Below are 22570 nucleotides of genomic sequence, written 5' to 3'. Positions count from 1 at the left end.
AGCAGGTTCTAGATACAAGGGTAACGCCTCAACTTCTCTTCCCTGAACAAATCATCATGAAGTCATATACATTATATATGAAACAAAAGCAATAAACAAAACACACTGAATTTTCCGGCTAGCAACCAGGAGTTTGGGTTTATAACAAATGTACTTTCCTTCCCTGGCAGCAAACTAAATTACACCCAGATTAAGTTAGGCGGAGGGATGAATTTCATCAAAACTGTGTGGGATAATCTAACTTGGATGTTGAAGTCAACAGCAGCTGCTATGGATATGGCATTAGAGTGTAAAAATCCAAGAGACCATTGTTCGCCTCCAAAAAAAACAGAAAAATCACAAGACAACCCCTAAAGACTTGTGCTGCACTATCTACCAAGCTTTTTAAAACACTGGAGTTTTTTTTTTTTTTTTTTTCTTTTTAAAAGCACTTTCACATTTATTATGTTTGTGATACCCTCAACGATCCTGTGAGTAAATGCCATTTTCATTTTGTGGGTGAGGACAGTGGCTGAGAGTGTTCAAATCCATGCTTAAGGCAAGCCCGGCGATGCATAGAGACAGAACCAAGAGTGGCTTGTGGATTGCTGGCTCCTGGTATAGGGTTCTTTCTGTGATACCACAACTGTCTCATTAAAGGACTTTATTTACTTAGCACATAGTAGGTGTTAAACAAATGCTGAATAAATTAACAGATTAACAGTGACATGTTAGATAATCACTAGGAATAGGGCTGAAGCACTTGGGGAGTTACAAGGAAAGAGTACTAACTGGAGGAAGATGAAAAGTTATCACTGCTCTTAGCAACTAATTTTGGTATTCTTTAATCATGAAATCGAGGTAGAGGTTTTAAAAACTGTTGGAAGGAGACACAGCTTGTATTTCCTAAATAAAGAGAAGATTTTAAAAAAAGCAATGTTTCGGGCTTCCCTGATGGCACAGTGGTTGAGAGTCCGCCTGCCGATGCAGGGGACACGGGTTCGTGCCCCGGTCCGGGAAGCTCCCACGTGCCGCGGAGCGGCTGGGCCCGTGAGCCATGGCCGCTGAGCCTGCGCGTCCGGAGCCTGTGCTCCGCGGTGGGAGAGGCCACGACAGTGAGAGGCCCGCGTACCGCAAAAAAAAAAAAAAAAAAGCAATGTTTCTTCTTTGAGCAGAATACAGTTAACTCTCCAGCAGTAATATTATGGAAGTCTTTTCTTAACATAGAGGTAACTCTATATTAAGTGCTATCTGACTTATGCCTGAAAACTCCGCAATTAAAACTGCAGGCTTGAATCTTTGCTCTAATCACCAGCTAGAATTTTAGGTCATTTTGAAAGTATAAAAAGGGATTGTGTGGCAGTCAATTCCTTTTATTTGTTCTTTCTTTTGTCTTTGTCACTTATGTAGAAATAGAAAACAAATTATAGCTACCCTGTAGCTTTCACAAGTCAGAATAATTTAGTTTCAATAGACTTGGTGATACTGTTTAAACCTTGAAAGTTAATAAACATGGATTTGTAGAATTAAAAATATTGAACTATTGGAATGCTACCAACTCATGAAATTAAAGTTTTATAACCCAAAGTCGAAGACTGTATTCCACAGTTTAAATATTTCATATCTGACATTTTCCAACTCGACAACATGAAATCTGATTTTGATTTTTCAGTCCAATATGAGTTTGGGGTTTAATTCAAAATCAAGATAAAACCATTTCGGAGGCTACCTTCTCTTTCTGTTGTTCCCTTCTTACTATGCAGTGTTTTGGGGGTTTTTTTTTTTTTCCACTTTGGGAAACAGACTTTTCTAGCTAATGGTGTTGTACATATACCGGACAATGCTGTGACTAGGAATTAACCAGTGTACGTGTATTGCTAAAGGGTAAGAACCTCGAAATTCTGAGTATTGTGGTTAGTATATGACCAGATTTAACTATATATTCAAAGAAAGTACTTTAAAAAAATACTGTGAACTACTATAGAAGCTCCCGAGAGATGACCATCTCTAGCGGAGAGAAGAATTGCAAAGTTGCGTCATGCGGTTTGGGAAGACCTCTTCCCTGAGGAACCTCAGGGTTCTGGAAGTGCCTTTTCATTGCTATGCAGGCACTTCTGTTCGTCGTATGGCCAGATGAAGCTCGGTGGTGGTGGGGTTCTTGCTACTCCAACGCAGCAGCCAGATACTTTTTTTGTTTGCAAGGCCTTTGGAATCTATTAAAGGTCTTAGGCACATCACAAAGAGACTTCCACCAAAAAGCAGACACAGAGAAATCAATGATCTGGAAAGGCCATCAGGATTCACGTAGAAAGGCAATAGAACACTTACAGGGATTTTCTCACTTAGGTGGTTTTGTGCTCTTTGAGACTGACTGATGGAAGTATGTATTTTGACTGTAAGGAAATTGGATAAATCAATACAGCTTAATGTTCAAGCTGGATATAGACAGAAATGGAGACCTCCGTGTAAACATTGGTACCATTTTGTGAGGACTGTGGATGTGACCAAGGACCGTTCATGTGTATCAGGCATGTATAAAATGAAGGGCGGGTCTATATGTTACAACAGATCTTGCCATCCTATCAGCTCTCCCCATTCCTCACTTCTTACCTTGAGTGCGACTGGGAAGAGTCCCTCTAACTATTAAATCTCACCAGAAGAGGAACCATTAAACTCAAGTTCTCTCCTAAGTTCTTTTCACCAAAGTTAAAACTTTTTTTTTTTTTTTGGGGGGGGGGTGCTTTTTTGACTGTGGTTTAATGAAGATGAACAGAACAGTAACTCCAAGTCAGCAAGGATCTCCTTAGATCCATTTTGTTGTCAAATTCACTTTCTGAGTAAATGGAAAGACTAACACCTATCATTTCTTAGATAATGTTTTAATATCCTGCATTGAATAAAACTTTTTTTTAACCAGGTTTCAATGGTAGCACATAACCCCACAAGGGGCGAGGGGGTTGCAGATGGCTGCATTACTCCAAATGTTCAAGCTTGACTGACCCATTTCATCAGCACTGTCAGAGCCTCGCACTGATACATGTTGACAACATTTAATCTTAAAAAATTGAAAGAAATGAATTAATATGCAAATTTCATCAGCTTTGTAATAAAAATGTCCTTGAAAAAAAACAGTGAACATGACCCCCGAGGAATTGTGTGAATTATCCCAGCTCAATTCTTTAAGTTAGTCAGAGGTACGAGGGTCCACAAGGAAATCAGTGCAGATTTGACTTGGAAATAATTATGATGAAGAACAAAACACAAGCAGGTTGAATAAATGTAACAACTTGGGAAAAAGTCTTAGTCCTGTTTGTTATTCACTTTGAATTAACAAGATTAGGTTTGGTTTTCGAAAATAAAGGAACACCACCATGTAATTTTAACACCTTCGTAATGCGAAAACAATATTTTTTTAACTATCAGTTTTAGTGCATATTAAAAATCACATCTGACAAAGTCAGGTCTTTTTTTTGGCGGGGTGGGGGGAGACATAAGAGAGTGCAGCTTTTTGGCACAAGGGAGGATTGTAAGGAACTCTTGTATTTAGACCATGGTTTATATGAGATTTCTGAGTTGATCATTTTGACAGAAATGTATGGTCAACTCGCTCCTAATACAAATAGGATTAACTGATTTTTGTTGATACAGAAACCACCAGTTATTTCACTGAACTTACCAAATTGATGGCAATCACGTAAATATAGTCTCTAGATGTGAGTCTGACTTATAACAATCTCCACACGGACATGTGGAAGCTCCCTGTTAAACCACAGAGTCAGTCCAGGAGGACAGTCATCTAGGTAGGCATGCAACTATAGCTCTCTGCCTTTGGGTCTAGATTCAACTCTAGGAAGTAGTAGTGGGGGTTGGTTGTAATAATTGAACACTTCTATGCAAAAGTTTAAGGTTTTTCATGCCCTCAAAGGAGATGTGAACGTTAACAAAGGAGCATCAACCAGTATACAAACAACCAAACAAAACGAAAAATTGGTATCAGTAACAGCTTACCAGAAGTCAAAATGAATGAATGAATGGCTCCAGGATAGAGTTCATTTCCTGTCCCCAAGTAAATTCTCATTAATTTAAATAGATGTGGGCATCCCTGGCGGCGCAGTGGTTGAGAGTCCGCCTGCTGATGCAGGGGACGCGGGTTCGTGCCCTGGTCCGGGAAGATCCCACGTGCCGCGGAGCGGCTGGGCCCGGGAGCCATGGCCGATATAAAAAAAAAAAAAAAAAAAAAAATTTGAATAGATGTGTCAATGTTAAGGGAGGACACGCGGTTTTCCCTTCAACCCTTTGCATCTTGGTGCCACAGGCGAAAACTGTTTCCCCACCCTCGCCTCCACACAGGAGTCACCCAACCTCTGGGGTCTGAAAGGAATTCAGTCCTTATTCTGGGCAGTGCTGATTTCACCAAGGTGAAGTCTATACAAATTAAATTAAAGCTCTTTTTCCATCTGCGTACCGTAATGCTTGTTAAAATAAAATAAAAATCACACCCAAAACTGACAGTCTCACATAAAGACCCCAGATAAGGGTTGTTAACAATCTGGAAAAACTGCACATAGTCTTTGAGAGGCTCTGAAATCCTGTAACTTTCCTGATTTCATATATCCTTGGAAGACCGAGGCACGATAATACAGACTTTGCCCAACCAAATTAATCTCGTCTGTAAGCTTTTGTGGTTCTCGACAAAAGTCTTTTAAGTTTCTCCTTTCTTTCTTAATCTACCATCGGTAAAATCCTACTTTTATAGTGCCCTTTGCACCTGCCTGCATAAAATGAATAACCCAACAGTTTAATTATGCACCGTTCTATCGGTTGGGAAGTGATATAAAGTTGCAGATAGAAAAAAGAATAAAAAACTCTTTTGGTATCCAAAATTAATATATGTCAAGCTCAGGGTAAATCTTAATCTTTCTGAAACATTTTTCTGAAATAGATGTTCTTTTATCATCTGGCACATCAAGACCCCTTGGAGGGAGGGAATAAAAAAAAAGGCATTTGGTTAACATGCTACAGAACAGCACTCTCTTTTCCACCTCACTTCAGGCTGTTCTTGAAAGATCTGAACAGTTGTATAATAATGAAAAATGGGCAATACTTGTGGGGCATTGCCTGCGCTCACATACCTCCGCCCACGCATTCATCATTCTGCAGTTATTGTCAGGGAAAGTTTAATTGCATAAACACTCTGTAACTGTCCTGTCATATTTCTTGTCAGTCTGGATTCCCTCTCCGGCCTCACTATCTCACAAAACTATAATTGAATTGCTACCAAATCACAAGAGTCTCCCCCCCGCAAATAAAATCTTTATGAATAGAATTTGTTTCCTATCAGCAGATTTGACAAATTGTGGCAGAGGTAGGGCCTTGGTGATAATTTTTGAGTTTATTCTCAATCTGGCTATTTGCTGAATGCTCTTATCTTTCTTTAAAAAATTTTAAAGCCCCACTGGGGGGGTGGGGGTAGCATCCAACAACCCTAAGGGGCTCAGTGGTAATAATTCTGCAGGACCCAAGGAAGCCAGTGGAAAAACAAGAAGATTATCTTTGCCCTACTGTGAAAGGGTGCCATTGGTAAATGCAAGACATTCGAATTAATTCAGAATTAAATTGGGAATCTGTCAAAGCTGAGATTTCACCAAACTATGTGAATTCTTAGTTATGAGGTATTAAGTACCCAACTTAGCCGAGTGTTTATTCCATTAAACTTGCACTTCGTTTCTCCTTGCACCAAACCTTTTCAGTGATCATTACTCATGTATAAGCTCTGAGCAGCCAGATTCTTTGACAGATTTTTAGGACCATGAACAAATGAAAATTAATCAAAGGCATGACATGCAATTTACTAAATATGTGATCATGAAATTTTAATGCATTTACAATATTGTCTAAACTATTAATAGTTTCCAAAAGCAAAACAGAATGTATTTGACGTGGAATGAGGATTCTCTCTCGTCTAGTCTTTGTTTCATTTTATACTCTTGTAAACCATTTCACAACATGAACTCTCAGCAAAGGCCCGAATACCAGCCATTCTCTTTTATAATTCCGTTGGTGGTGTGGGCATGAAATATAGCTCTTGGTGAATAACTCTTAAATGGTACTGGGCTTCACCCAGATTGACAACTGTCTGATTGTTTATGTTTTTTAAATGTGCTTATCAAAACCATGTAGGATTGATGGGTGTTTTTAGATGAAGTTATGTTTTTGCAACAGACTTAATTTAGGAGTAAGGTTAAGGCTTAGGATAAATGAGTACATTAGATGATTAAAGAACATTTGTCTTGTGGGACATTTAAGTCATTTATTTATGACACTTAAAAACAAGCTAGGAAAGAAAGCATCAAGGGTTTAACGAATCAGTTTTATATAAATGGTAAACTAAAACTAATGACTTTTTTTAATGGGAACTCCAAGATATGCCAGTTTACTAAATATCCAGAGGCAGAATCAAATGTGCAGTGGAGTAAACATGATGAAAAAATATTGGAATTTAAAAAAGTCTCAATGCTATGTGTATGTGTGTGTATGCCTTTTCCCAAAGGTTTTTGTGTGTGTGTGTGTGTGTGTAATTGCTCCTTTATTTGAGGAACTAAGTCTTCTGCCTCTCTTTTATTCTTAAAATGCTCCCTTTTATTTTAAATAGTGGAAGATGATTTTCTGATTGTATAGGAATTTGGGCTACCATACTGCTCTGTACTGGGTATGATAAAATACCTTGTCAGGGGCGACTGGATGGCTCAGGGGATTGGTAATGGGATCTATAGAGCCTTTCACCCATAGGTCATTGGCTTGAATTTTGTCTGGGTTGGCAGTGACTAAAAGTCGTTAACATCTCATGACTGTTTGGTGGCCTATGTGAAATGAGTTTCTTTCTTTAAGTCCATATATAGGACCTCTGGCTAGGGCATCCGGGCATCTCTCTCTCTTTTATAGGAGCATTCCACCAGATTTACACTCATTTCCGTTCTCAAGATTAGTGATGAACTGAAGCCCTCCTACACAAAATAAATTGATTCATTTAAAGTTCAAATCAATAGCTGGGTACTTCCACCCTGTTCTCCAGCACAGACCAGAGGATGCATGAAAGCTGATTTGATAGTAAAAGGAGCCATAGGTCATAGAGACCTCACATCCCATTCGACGTCACTTAGTCTTTTGTGAAGCATAATCCGTGCTGTGGCTATGGCCACAATGCAATGGCGCAGCTAGATAAGAAGGGGAGATATCAAAAGACAAATATCACATGATATTGGTTATATGTGGAATCTAAAAAAAAACGGTACAAACACACTTATTTACAAAACAGAAATAGAATCACGGATGTAGAAAACAAACTTATGGTTCCCAAGGGGGAAGGTCGGGGGAGGGATAAACTGGGAGATTGGGACTGACATATACACACTACGATGTATAAAATATATAACTCATAAGGACCTACTGTATAGCACAGGGAACTCTGCTCAATAATCTGTAATGACCTACATGGGAAAAGAATCTGTACAAGAGTGGATATATGTATAACTGATTCGCTTTGCTGTATGGCAGAAACTAACACAACGTTGTAAATCAACTATACTCCAATAAAAATTAATTTTAAAAAAGGGAAGATATCAGTCAAGCACATCATATATGCTGTGTAGCACCTAAATCTTTTGGTCATAAGCAGAACACATTTTAATAGGCCAGGCTGGAAGCTACAAACCCTTGGAGACCAACATTGAGGTCTAGTCCAAAGCGGGCCTGGGCAGACTCCAAGCTAGCCCTTAGAAAAGGGGAAGTCAGCAGGCCTATCTTGCTGTTCAGAATCCAAAACAGTGGGATGGACCTCTGAGAATAAGAATTATGCACCTCTGTTATGCTTTAAGAAAACCAAGTATGAAAAAAAAAAAAAGTGAAACTGCAAAACAGAATCTGTGCATTAGAGAGGCTGGAGGAAGGTAAATTATATCTACTTCCAAGAGAGTCTTCCCCCTTAAATGGAGCCTTTCCAAAAGGACTACGTTTCAGGTGTGTGTGTGTGTATTTTCAGAAGCACACCTGTGGGTACTGTGATCCATGTAGAATCTGGGATCTTTAAGAGAGAGAATGGGAACATGGTGACAATGAAGCCCAAATCAAGCCTTTCAAGTTGGCGCAAGAGCCAACTTTGTCACCTAAGCCCTGGCCAGACTTTATGTAAGGAATAACTTTGGCGATAAGAAAAGGCTTAACTCAACAGAATGAATAATAATGACAACACTCACTGAACACTTATGATGCTCCATGCTATTGTTCTAAGCATTTTAGATGTATTAAGGACACCGTAAGGAATGTTAATATGTTAATTCATATGAAGTTAAAACCAACAGGTGACTGATTATTCCTACCCCATTCTCCAAACTGTTCAATATACTAGAGGGCCAAAATTTTACAATGGGAAACTGAGGCACATGTAAGTTAATTAACTTGATCAAGGTCAAATTTCTGATAAGGGACAGAGCCAGGAGGACCCTGTGCACTTATATATTTGCAACTGCTACAGAAACTAGTATAACGAGAATGTCCTGCAATTTGGGTTAGGGTTGTCATCTTCATATGTCATCAATTCTCAGTTATTCGGGTAGCCTGCAAGTTAACCAGACTGTGGATTTTTAAAATCTATAATACGGGCAGTGCAATTGAATTAAATTGCTACAAATCAGAGAAAACAACGTAGGGACTGATTACCACCACCACACTGTGTCGTGTCTCCTGTCTCACCACCTTAACATTCTTGTTCTTGTATCCTGACATTTTTGTTTCTGCAACCAGTGGTAACTGGTTAGGGTTATCATGGGGGAGGGGAGCAATGAACAGAACCCTGGACAGTCATGATCATACTCTTACACCAAAATCTATTAGTGTATTGCTTTAGTGGGTGGGAAACCAGAGACGTTTGTGTTCTGCTTATTCAATGAAAAATAGAGAAGACAGGGTGAAAGAGGGATGTGACACCTGCCAATCAAAACCCAGGGCTGCTCTAAAAACTGTGAAACTTGGAACTGACAGATCTTGTCTTACAACTTTTCAGTTAATTACTAGATTCATCTAGGGGCTCATCTTTAGGAAAGCTTGAAGGGTACCCTGAGGACTGAGGAGAGACAATTGGAAGAATGACCAGAGGAACTGGATAATTCAACCTCTGAGCTGAGCGGCCAGACTGTGATCCTGCCTGCCCTGGAAGAAGAGACTGGCATGGATGGGAGGAGTGGCTTCCGGTAGCAGAAACAAGATCAAGGGCTTCATTACGTGTTTCTGGGGTGTTAGTAGGAGTTTCTCTCTAAAAAAGTTTCCTATAGTTCAAACAATAAATAGACTAGAAAGCCTAGTTCAAACAAAATAAATAGACTTACTGATCATACATATTTCAGATCTTCACTAAGTTAATGTTCATTGTGGATCATCAATGAGAAGATGTGAACTGAAGCTTTTTCCTCTACTCTAACTAGGGGGTCCTTTTCACGAAGGGCATTGCACAGGGCAATTATGATAAAGAATGCATTTTGGAAGTGCTGGCTTAGAATCTGTGTCAGCTCTGCAGTTTAGAAGCAGAGGAGGCCCAACAGGTCCCTTACAGTCTGATGTAAAGATTTACCGCTTGTTTATGAAATGGAATCTTTCAACTGAAATCCTTTTGTCAGGTGGTTTATGTGAATATATGTTCTATGAGAACAAGGACCTTTTTAGTAACTACCATATCTCAGATTCTAAGATAGAGCTTGTCCCATGCACATGAAAGAAATAATGACTGAATGAGTGAAGAAATGAATGAGTGAATGTTTTCCATATCTAGGCTATTGGAATTTTGTTATTTTTACACTTTTATATTACATTTGTGAAATGGAAAGTATTTCCCTAAATATTGGTCACATTTTAAATTCACTTTCATATTATCAATCAAATCAATTTCTATCTCATTTTGACTAGCAGTAATTTGAGGGGGGGGCCAACAGGTAATTTTAATCCTCCTCCAATGTCAACCAAGAGACGGCTGGACACAGGATAGTAGAGTTTTAATTCTTTATGTCACCAATTTCACCATTGCTCTTACTGATGTTTTTATGTGGAGAGGACATCCCCTGACAAGTGAGAGGCACTGACCAGCAGACATATTTTACTTAAGGCACAAGATGCTTTAGTAAACCATGAAGAGGAACAGCTTTGCATCTTAATATTTCATGATAAATAGCATATGTAATTTTGTAATTTTTGAATATTTCCAGATTTTATTACCAATTGATAAAAAAATGAAAGTGGACAGATGGTGTCATCAATCCTAATTATGTGAAAGATTGAGACGTGCATAATTTCTAGAGTATTAATCATCAGCTCCTGGCTAAAGACTGACCACAGGTATATTTCTACCTTTTTCTGTTATCTTAGTTCCAAATCATCGTTTCTTCCTTTGCAATAATTCTTCTCAAGGTCTACTCACTCGCTTCTCGATTAAAGAAATGGCCTCTTGAATGGTTTCCTTTGCTTCTAGTCTGCTCTATTCCACACGTCCTTCATGTTCTTGCAAAAATAAAGGATCAGGGAATAAGTCCAGTGAACATAAGTTACCAGTAGATAGGAATCAGCATAACATCAGGAAGACTGTTCTAACAGTCAGAGCTGCCTAGGAAAGATGGAGAGTATCCCCAGCTGGTGGTCTCAGGTAGGGGTTGGACAGCTATTTTAGATAGATATTGAGAAGCAGCTTGGTGGAATGGTTACGAAGAGAAACTCTGGTGTCAAGCTGCTTGGCTTTAAAGCCTAGGCTCTCCAGCTGCCAACTGTATGACTTTTCCAAATTAAAAAGAAACTTTTCTCTCGGTTCCTTCTTCTGTACAATGGGAAAAATAATGTTACCTTCTTCAGAGTAGTTTGTGAGGAATGAATGAGGTAATGCATTGTGCTTGACGCTTGGCAACCATTCAGTGAATATTAGTAGTTATGTTGTATAGGGATTCAGGAGGCCATAGGTAGTTGTATAATATGACCCTCAAGGAAGGAGCCTTCCAAATTGAAACTTTATTTTTGTATTTATAAGTGTTCAAATAATGTTTTCATCGGGTCACTGTTCTGTTGAATGAGTTATACTCAGAACTACTATCACTCCCATCTCAGATGCTTTTCTCTGGTACTTCAGCTGCTCCAAGATCTGGCTCCATCCTGGATAAGCATGCATCTTTGCCTCGTTGAGGCTCTTTCCTGCCTCCTAAATGCACTTTGTTCCTTGAGATGAGTCTCCTGGAAGAACATCTCTGCCTCTTTGCTCTTAGGTTGGTTTTCATGCAGGTCAACCCTGTTCATCAAAGCCACCCACAGTCATTTAGCCTCTCCCTGATTTATTACACCACTTGCCAATTTTATGTCTCAGTTGAGGACAGCAGCAGTGTTATGCTTCTTTTTTTCTCCGGTTGTTGACTGTGTATAAACTTTCTACTGATGCTGATCAGTTTCCTAAAGGCAGGTGTCATATCTTTTACCTCTTGTGTCCTCTGTAAGCACCTAGCAAAGTGCTCAAAACAAAACACATGGCCTGAGATCAAATCCCAGGGCCACAGTCTACTCTGGTGTGGAGGCAAGCCATTTACCATCTCTAATTTTCATTTAGGGACATTTTGAGAAATAAATTACTTAAAACATGCCTACCCATGTAACTGGAACATATAGGTAAAACATAATAAAAGGTATTTATTAATATCATCATTAAAACTAGAATATTTGCAACAAGTTTTACCTTGAATAGAAAAAGCTAAGAGAGTCAGTACAGTTTTCCAAAGCCAGCATTTCCTGAATTTCAGTTAGCGAAATCAGTGCAGTACAAGTGGAAAGGGGTGTAGTTCGGGGGCACTCCCCATTCAGAACACTCGTACAGAGCCAGAAAGATAAGTAGAGAAGAACTCACATTCCTGCGAACCTATCATGTAGCTGGCGTTTTTACAGGCGAATTAAGCAAACAAACAAAAAACCCAAAAGTCCCTTAACAGTATGCATCAAAGTCCCTGACAGTCATGGTATGTGTATGTCTGGGCATGTCAATGCAACCTGCTCCCAAGGAAGCAATGTTCCTGGGCTGTTAATTTCAGGTTTGAAGTTTCAAGCCTGAGATAGTTCTGCCAAGACTGCTAATAGCAGTGGCTTATAATACAATGCTACCCTATCATACACCACCTCGCCTCGATTGTCATCGTCACACTCCTGCATTACATTAGTGATCTGTCCCCTTCACAGGGTGGTCAGCTCCTGGAAGGCAGGGAACTTCCTCTTGTTTCTTCAGTGCTTCGTCTAATGTCTGACATGTCACAGACATGCAGTCAATGGTCACTGAATAGTCTACACGATCCCGAGTATCAGGTGTGTCCGGGTCTTGAAAGAAAATTCACTCTAGTTTATAACAACTAGAGAAAAGACACAAGTGCTTCCTCTCTCAAACTAGTTTTATTAACTAATAGATGGGTTGATGTTTCCCACAGGTCCCAAGAGACCATGATTGTGTTTCATGAGCAGGTATCTTCAGGTACGACCACCTCCTAATCAACCCTACTGGTCTTCTTGCTTTTCTTCCATCTCTTTGGCCTTGGGAGACTGGTTCTGAAAGGAAGAGCCTGGTGAAGCTGCACACAGCCTGGCCCCGCACTGGCCAAGGCAGAGCAGAGACCAAGCACACAGAGACAATTCTGGCTGTGCTCCTGGCTGAGGAGCTGTAGCTAATGGGGAGTTATATAGTTTTGCCTATAACTGATTCAGATGCTACTGTTCGTTGTGGTATAAGGAGTTTCAATGTAGGGATGAAGGAAGAGGAAAGTATTAGATGGAGGATTTTAGTCCTCAGGGACTATATTTAAAAACAAAACGTGGTTGAGCCCGATGAAATACGTGCATGAGGGCATTGTTAGGTTCCTCTCTGGACTTCAGAAGCCCCTCAGAGGAAATTCCTCCGGTTCTATACCTATCAGAGTCCTAACTCCTTTCTCCATCTAGTTCCTAGGCTTCCCATCTATGCAATCCTAATATTTTACCCTTTCCGCTAATCTTGGCTGCTAAACTAACCTGTGTGGTTTGGAGCAAAGCCACTTAGAATTTCCATCGCTTTCCCCCATCTGTAAAATAAGGATAACACGCTGACCTGCCTCAGAGGGATAGGGTGTGAATTAACTTCTGTAATTAGCGGTTTCTGTGCTCTGCGTACACCAAGCAGGATATGAATGCCGACCATTGCCACCGTGGCCTGAGTAGACTTTGCTTCTAAAGCTACACTTGGGAATAACCGCTTGACAAAGAGCTGACAGCTGGAAGTTGCGAACTTTACACAGAAGCAATATTTCCAGTATTTTCCCCGAGCAATCATGAGTAAATTGCTCACCAGGGGTGGAAATGGTTTCCAGCCAGTTCCGCCTCTTTTGATCTGTGCACCCTGCAAAGCTCAGTCAATGCCAGGTAACTGATCCTTCATAAGTCTGCTGTTTAGTGCAGACGAAGAATTCAGAATGGTATCATTTGGACAGGGATGAAATTTCTGTGCAGTCGTATGTATTAAAAGCAAATAAATTGTGCTTTGTTCAAGGCAAGAGTTATAGAAATAGAATCTTTAATTTGTTAATATCCAATGACAAAGACAGCCACCTGTTTTTTAAATGGGGAAGAACAGGTCATCTATTTACAACTTGTCTTGGGTTTCACTTTAGAAACTTTGAAATGTACCCCTTATCACCATAGGGAAAGGAAAGTCAAAACTATGACCTAGCAAGCTATATAAAACAACTGTTAAAAATCATGGGTTTAAAAAATTGATTTTCTAAACCTTCAATAGAAGGTTTGGAAAAAAAAAAATCCTACATATAAACTGAGTGAACCTATTGTGTACTTTGATAAGAGGCCCATGCTTCTATTACTGAACAAACCATTTGCAACCCTGTAAATACCATTATATTAATTTAGATAAAAGTTGCACAGTTTTGAGTTGCCACCACTGTGATCTAAATTTTGGAAAAGAAAGTTAGTTTCAGAATGGCATACAGAACTAGGCTGACATTCAGCATCTTCTCTGGAAACAAAAGGGAGGCTGCCCTTCTGTAGCTGAGTCACCAACACGGATTTTTCACAGGTCAGGGTGTCAAGCCCCCAAGGATGCCTCGTGCTGCAGCTGTGCATTCTGGGAGCTGGCCTGGAAGGGATGCTGGGCCAGCACAGCCTGGTGGGAAGGAGGGGTTTTTCCTTATTTTCTTTAGCTCCCTTAGGCAAGATCCTAGAAGTACAAACCAGGTTGCTTTGCAAATGTTCTCGCCATATACAGACAAGCACACAGAAGTGTGAGCAAACACAAATTAAGGTTCTAAGTGTTCCTAGGCCTTGGACAGAAGAAAGCACTGGAGAAATGTATTTCCTTCTGTGGCGGTTATTTTGCTTAGCTGGGGATAAAGGAGACATTTAAGAAAAGCCTACTTTCTGCGAGAAAAAATGGTACTACATCAATGTAGCTTTTTTGAGGCAAAAGAAGCATTCTGCATTTGGCAAGGCAGTCCCTGTAACAGTACTGGCTTGTTTTTGGAGTGTATGCGTCATCTTCATTCAGGAGTGGCTAAAGATAGTTTCTTGTTTCATTTCCAAATAACGATGGCATAGCTAAGGGAAATACATCATTTTGCATATATAATTTTTGGATAAAGGCTGAGTTTAGGCGTAAAGGATGACCTCTTTGGGTTATGAAAAGAATACTTTTTGTTAGGCTGCTTTCTGGCGATTAGATTTGACACATACATGTGCACATGGGTACTAACAGGAGTCAGGCCAGTTTTGGGTAATCGTAAACTTGGCTGGATCTTTACTACAGCTACAGTAGAGATCCATTTCATATTCAATCCATCAGAGATAACCGTGGTACATTATCTGATGGATTTATCTTTGCTTACATTGTATGAATGTGGAAAGGAATTAAATGTGTGTTTACAGTTTGATAAACATTCAACATAAATTATACATTTTAATTCCATTTATTAGTTGGGGGCTATGGAAAGCAGGAATTTCATTGCACACAAACTGCCATTCAGATTGAAGGATTACCAGTTTCCTGAAAAGGTAGACTAATTGTAAGAACAGAATTCATTTCTATCTCAAGTGAGTTCCTGCATGGTTTGTATTCAGAGTTTTAGAAAGGCAAAAGGAGAGGACAGCTCATCCTCATGACTATCCAGTTCGTATTTCACACTTCCTGTGGGTGCAACAGTGTCATCACAAATAAATCTAGTGCTAATAAACCTCCTATCATTTGACAGCTTGAATATTGTAGTTACTACACAAATGATCAAGCTCTATTTATGTCTAAAAGTACTTGGCCTGATCTTCTAGCATTAGGCATGCGGAGCAGTCTCCATGATATTATCTTACCATATAATGACTCCAAAAATCTCACGGAGATGAATGGTGATAACATAATTTCAGAAAGTTGCCACTCTATATGTAGGAATATATTGGCAATAAAAAACAGTCACCGTGTGCCTTTCCCCAGTAGGGGATCTCGCACTTTTCTTTGATTTTTAAAGGCTTCAGATCAATAACTGGAGTGACATTATTAACAGTTCCCTCAGCACCTTGGCCAGCGCTAATATTAAATCCATTACACCTTCTGTTTGACATTTGCAGTACAGCAGAAAGTGCTGTAGATACAGTCACATTGTCTGGGGACTGAGGTTGGATGTGAGGTTAGTAAGATGGTTTCCCTCGCCTGACTTCTTTTTTTTTTTTTTTTTTTGCCTTTAAAACAATTTTTTAATTAATTAATTAATTAATTTATGGCTGTGTTGGCTCTTCGTTTCTGCGCCAGGGCTTTCTCTAGTTGCGGCAAGTGGGGGCCGCTCTTCATCGCGGTGCGCGGGTCTCTCACTGTCGCGGCCTCTCTTGTTGCGGAGCACAGGCTCCAGACACTCAGGCTCAGTAATTGTGGCTCACGGGCCCAGCCGCTCCGTGGCATGTGGGATCTTCCCAGACTGGGGCACAAACCCATGTCCCCTGCATTGGCAGGCGGACTCTCAACCACTGCGCCACCAGGGAAGCCCCCCCTTGCCTGACTTCTAAATTCAGTTCATTGATAGGAAACTTAAACCAATACAAAAAAAAAAAAAAAAAAATCAGAGAACCTCAACCCTATACTAGATGGTAAATAATTCACCCATAAAAATACAATTATATCTCGTATCTAAGTGCTTTGGAAATAAAATATTGATCAGATCCTCAGATAATTTTTACATTCTTTACTGTTATTCTGAAACATTTGATCTTTTAATTATATCTAGTATTATGAAAATCGTCTAATGAGTGCAGAGGAATTGAGTTCCTGTAGAATCGGGAGCCGATCAAATTTACCAGAGCGCGGGGGCATAAGTAGAAAATGCAGATTATTTCTATTCAGGCAAGTACTCAGCTGCTTCAGTTTTGCTTGCCTTTAAAATATTCAGGACACAGAATAGGCGTAATAGCATAGAGATCATACTCCTGCAGTAGTTATCTTAACGTCCCGTAACAGGCTAGATCTGCTGAAAGTTTAGACAAAACACAGTAACCTTTACTTTAGACAACCAATGGTTAACCATGTTGCTGTAGTTACTCTTACTCTTCGCCAAAAGTACTGTCTCCTACATTTTGCTAAATTGTCTAAACCCCACTACAGTATTGATTTCTCCCTCTGTGAGCTCGTGCCCATTCAATAAGCAGCGAGAATCTCTGGTTCTGGCTGAATGCCCTCTAAGGCAGGACCCAGGTATGTTACTCCTGACAGTGGCCCATGGCTGGGAGCTGACTGCTAGCTAGAGGGAAACAAACCACTGGAGACAGAAAGGAAATTCTCTGTTAAAGTGAGAAACATGACAGGGAAAGTGGCCTGTGAGGTTAAGTGAAAAAGCAGGCTGCCAGAAGCATGTACGTTATGGTTTTATTTTGGTCAAACAGAAAATCCCACTACATAACTATGTCTGTATACATATTTACAGAAACAAAATCTAGAAGGATATCTAGTGTATAAGAACAGTGGTTATTTTGGGGTAGGGGCTATGTTGGCCTTTATTCTTTGTTTTCTGCATTCTCTGAATTTTTCACAAAGGGCATGAATTTTATAATTGGAAAATATCAAGCTGTTTTAATAAGGAGAAGGAGGGAGAGTGAAACACAACAATTTGATGACCTAACCCAAGGAATATTACTCTTTGCTTTCAAAATACGGAGATATTAGAAAAAAAAAAAAAAAAATACGGAGATATTTCAGGTACCTCCGGGATTTCTTGAAAGAGCTGCTCTTCGGTTTATTAATCATATAAAAGATGCGGCACTGAATTTTTTTTTTTTTTAATTTTTGGCTGCGTTGGGTCTTCGTTGCTGCACGCAGGCTTTCTGCTAGTTGAGGCGGGCGGGGGCTGCCCTTCATTGCGGTGGCTTCTCTTGTTGCGGAGCACGGGCTCCAGGTGCGCGGGCTTCAGTAGTTGTGGTGCGTGGGCTCGGTAGTTGTGGCTCACGGGCTCTAGAGTGCGGGCTCAGTAGTTGTGGCTCACAGGCTTCATTGCTCTGCAGCATGTGGGATCTTCCCGGACCAGGGCTCAAACCCATGTCCCCTGCATTGGCAGGCAGATTCTTAACCACTGCGCCACCAGGGAAGCCCTGAAATTTATTTTTTTTTAAAGGATATCACTCATAATCCCAAGATTAAAGAATCATTAAGAGTGATGAAAATATATAAGCAGATCCACAAAACCAAACTGAGCCATCCAGATGTCGTGTTCCAGAGGTTCTGTGCCCACCACCTTGCAGGAACCCACAGGAGCAGAGAAAAGGCTGTGGGCAGCACAGAGCAGTCTCTTCCAAAATGCTTGGATCAAGCCCTAAAGAGGCACTCTAGAACTTTATAACTTTTTAAAGTAGGCTACCCATTTATTTTTCTTATGCCTGCCTGAAAATTTCTCTAAAAGAAATATATTTATTAAACTATTAACGAATGTGCATACATATAAAATATTTATTTGGGTTTGCTGTCCAGTCAGCAGATTTTTTTTTTTCTCTCTCTCATTATCTTGAGACTAATTCAAGACAAGACAATCACAGGGCTGGCAGTTCGAAGAAAAAGAATTCCTATTATGGCACAGGATCACTGCCTCTTAGGCTGGTTTAGTCACTTATTTCCTTTTATTATAATGCCAAAAGTTATTTAGATTTCAGTCATTTAGTAATGCTACACTGAACACATCAGGGCTCCTGAAAAATTCCATACCTACTAGTTCCTTCATTTTCATAATCACCACATATTGATATCTGTTTTCCAACCAAATTATACTACTCTTTAAGCAAGAATTGGTGTTTTATCAGAGTTTAAAAGATTATGGTGTAGTGAACAACAGTCTTCAAAAATGTTCCTTCATGTTATTAAGAATTAGAAAATCTTGTTAAAGTTCTTTCAGCTTTTAAGAAACATAAGCAGCTTTGGGATATAGTGCCTGACATGAACTTTTAAAGTAATTCCCCTGGAGCAATGATCTGCATTAGTGAAGATATTTAGTTAAAGGTAGCATCCTACACTGCCTTTCAGTATTTGAGCAGTCAATCTAATTGCCTTTTGAAGCCAAAGATTGCAAATAACTAACACTACAGAATTTTAAGGCAAAGCCAGTTTAACATTCTCTAATGGTGAGAAATACACTCTCCAACAAGAGACACTTCCTAATGCGATTGTTGCTAACGAGCCCAAGTTGTTAAGGAATGTGCAAAGCAGGGTCTTCCATTTTACTAGTTAGGATGGCTCAAGGAAGGCCAGGAAAACAGGGGAAAGAAACCCAAGTAAATTTTCAATCATACTTCAAGGGTAAATGAAGTGTCCTTGTATAAAGGAGGTATGTTCTTTTTCTGATAACTAGAATTAAAGGATGCTAAGTGGAACTGAGCACATCCTGGTGCTTCACGGAAGGCATGGGATTTATCAGAGTTTTTTTCTTTTTCGTGTGTTATTTTTGCGGTACGCGAGCCTCTCACTGTTGTGGCCTCTCCCGTTGCGGAGCACAGGCTCCGGACGCGCAGGCTCAGCGGCCACGGCTCACGGGCCCAGCCGCTCCGCGGCGTGTGGCATCTTCCCGGACCGGGGCACGAACCCGCGTCCCCTGCATCGGCAGACGGACTCTCAACCACTGCGCCACCAGGGAAGCCCTATCAGAGTTTTTATATTTAATCTTAAATGGGTTGATCTGACTCTAGTTTAGGATATCCTAGTAGAACTGGTTTATAGGCTGTGGATTTTTTTTTCTCTTCCAAGGTACAGGTCACACTTAACATGTGTTTGGGGGAGACATCAAGTTCAATATGAATCAACAGTGGGACCTGGCTGCCAAGAGGACCTACTTCAGCCGTGGGCTGCATAACACGAGTATAGTAGCCTAAACCAAGAAAGGTGGCAGTCCCTCTGCTTTGTACTAGTCACAATACATCTAGAGGCTGCACTCAGCTCTCAGAACACTATTTTTAGAGGGTCACCAACAAATGGAAGCACAGCCAGGTGAGGGTGGCTAGGATTGGTGACAGTCTTAGCAACATGCCATTGAATAATGGTTGTGGAATGAGGGTCGTTTGATGTGAAAAGGAGAAGGAAGGAGGGAGGAAGAATTTGGTGAATCTGACTTCATATATCTGAGAGGCTGTGCTGGGGAGGGAAGAGTAAATCTGAAATGTTGTCCCACAGGGCAGACCTCCGATCAGTGGCAGAGAAGATGCAGCAAAGTAGGTTCCGGCTCCATGTTAGGCGTAACTTTCTATCAGAGCTGCTCACCAATGGGGTGGGAAGCCTTGCATGTTCCTTAGCTTCCTGTTAGGAATGAGTGCCAGCAGAGATTGGAAGGGCATCCGTTGGTTTTGCTGTAAAGGGATGGTTGCATAAATTGGAGGTTGGATTAAAGGATTGTTGAAGATTCTTCTTAACTCGCGGGTTTGTGATTCAGGGAAACAAAGTCCACTTTTCCAAGGTCTTAGTTCATACCAAGGTTTATAAACTTGGTTTCTTATGCACTGAGTGTTTAAGAGTCATGAGCAGCCCCGTTTCCCAGTCCAGCTCCAGAATGGAGTGGAAAACTATTTTCATGTGTTTCTTCTCAAATATGCCCAAATATAAACATTCTGTTGACTAAAAAGCAGGTCCAGTGATCTCACTGATGTGTCTATTCAGTGAAGTCAGTGAGCTATGCTATAAGGATATATGGCTCCCCCGACCTCTTGGAACAAAATTATTTTCATCTTTAAATGGTAAAGAGTAGTCTTAAATACTCTTTTCTCATGCATGGGGTTCACTGGAAAAGGATGCCCCCCCACCCCCGCCAATGCTACAAAATAATGCCCTAGAAGCTGCAGTTAACTTCAATGGGGAAACATGGATTGATTCTAGAAGGAATTAAAATATTTCCAATAGAGGCAAATATGTTTTTTCCCCTTCTGTGTGTGCAAACACGCTGTGATTATTTCTAAGCAGACCAAATTATTTTCTTGGAAGTATGTAGAGTTATTTTAACATTAACCTTAAGGTAGGTTTTCGGTTTTTTTTTTTTTTTTTCCATTTCTCTTTCACAAAATGCTTTTGTGCTGCGAATCTGTTTTAAAACAACATATCAAGTAAAGTACAAACGTCTTTAGAGGGCAAAAATAATTTCCCAAGTAAGCAAATAAAACTTTGCACTTCAAATCAGGCCTTGATTCATTAAAAATCTTAAACTTCTCATGAGAAAAATTAACATTTAAACCACTGCTGCTTGGCCGAGCACTCCACCACACAAGAATATGAAATATCTCCTCGAAAAAAGTACAAAAAGGACAAAACCACAAATGTGGAACTTCAATTAATTTAAAGCCCCAATCAGCAAAGAATAAATCCTTCGCAGATCTAATTACCAGCGCTCTCGGAAGACCCAGGCCGACCAGCCAATCTTCCCCGTGTTTGAACAGCTTGATGAACTAGGGGACTGATGGATATCAAGTCATTTTGTTTAATTTATAAATGGATTTTCCCCTAATACTTAAATTATCATCAGTACAACACAATGAAAATGGGAACATTCTGAATGCAAAGTCTATAAGAGTCCTGGAAGGAATCCCAATGAGGAATGTCACCTCTGTTCATTCCTCTATACAATTGATCTAATTAAATACTGAGGGTGGAAAGGCAGTTTAAAATGTAGCCATTTCTGTTTTCTTTTTAGCCTTAATTTATCTGTTCACATCTTTCAAGTACCTTCTGATGCTTAAAAAAACAAAAAAAACAAAAAAAAAACCACCAAGATTTCTGCACGCCCCTAATACTTTTAATTCTCCACAAGCTAATATTCAAAAAGTCTCTGCCATCAATTTTGCTGAATAATAAATAAATGCATTACATTTAGCCACGGTAACAACGAAAGGCAGACGGCTTTCCAAATCTGAACCTTTTCCCTCCATTAATTTGAAAGAGAAACTAAAGGAATGGGTACATGCTGTATGTATTGTTCACCTGAAATCAGATCTCTGGATTATACTTATTAAAATGTCTTCTTATTTTCAAATCTCTTCCTTACTTAATTACTGCCCAGGACAGAAAGCTGCATGGAATTGTTAAATACCATTAGACCTATTTATAGTCTCTTCACACTGGCAACTCAAGCGCAATCATTGGCAAAGGTCCTGCCCACCAACCCACATGTTGGAATTGCAAGTCCCACCTGGCTCTGGGGTTTCTGACTGGGAAGAGGAAGATGCTGAGCTGGCTGCATCTTCAGCGGTGCCCTGCGAGAGGAGACCCCGCCCGGGCGGGAGCTTCATGCCCAGCTGCTCTGCCATCTCCACGTGGTCCCCGGGGTGGACATAGTCAAAGACGCTGCTGCCTGTCAGCTCCACCTAGAGGGCGAAGAGAAAGAAGAGTGGGAAAGAAAGTTGTCACAGGCTTTCATTTTCAAATTTACCTACTGGAGCATGGACTTGAGGACACGGGGAGGGGGAAGGGGAAGCTGGGACGAAGTGAGAGAGTGGCATGGACATATATACACTACCAAACGTAAAATAGATAGCTGGTGGGAAGCAGCCGCATAGCGCAGGGAGATCAGCTCGGTGCTCTGTGACCACCTAGAGGGGTGGGATAGGGAGGGTGGGAGGGAGGGAGATGCAAGAGGGAAGAGATATGGGAACATATGTATATGTATAACTGATTCACTTTGTTATAAAGCAGAAACTAACACACCATTGTAAAGCAATTATACTCCAATAAAGATGTTAAAAAAAAAAATTTAGCCCCACTGCGATTCAGCTTCTGAACAGACAAGGAAATCTATGAAGCCTCTGGAAACAATCCTGGTCCTTAGTCTTTATCCTCACACGCTTAAGGATTCTTGAAGTTGGAAGAGAAAGTTTTTTTTTTTTTCCCCCACATGTATTTATTTAGCAATTGTTTAGCCCAGTTTTTTCTCATACACTGTTGTTTGCATAAAGCCAAACCATTCTGTGAAATGTGGATGAGTCTGCCTGAGTTCAGCTGTTTTATCCACGCATCATCAAATTCTTGCATGTTTGGTGTCAACCGGATGATTGACTGCATTCT

The 22570-nt window shown here is 40.3% G+C and overlaps 1 protein-coding gene across 1 annotated transcript in view; it reads right to left on the bottom strand.

The window, feature by feature from the left end:
* LOC103089528 (neuronal PAS domain-containing protein 3) overlaps positions 1–22570 on the bottom strand; it is a 251522-nt gene that overhangs the window by 109040 nt on the left and 119912 nt on the right. Inside the window, exon 4 of the mRNA XM_007453031.1 lies at positions 21699–21873. Within this exon, the coding sequence (XP_007453093.1) occupies positions 21699–21873 (175 nt within the window). The remainder of the gene's footprint in view (positions 1–21698; positions 21874–22570) is intronic.

The sequence above is a fragment of the Lipotes vexillifer genome, unplaced genomic scaffold, assembly GCF_000442215.2.
Source record: "Lipotes vexillifer unplaced genomic scaffold, Lipotes_vexillifer_v1.1 scaffold88, whole genome shotgun sequence".
Classification (NCBI taxonomy): Eukaryota; Metazoa; Chordata; class Mammalia; order Artiodactyla; family Lipotidae; genus Lipotes; species Lipotes vexillifer.
The sequence above is the reverse complement of the archived record's forward strand: the minus strand, read 5'-3'. Positions and strand labels throughout refer to the sequence as shown.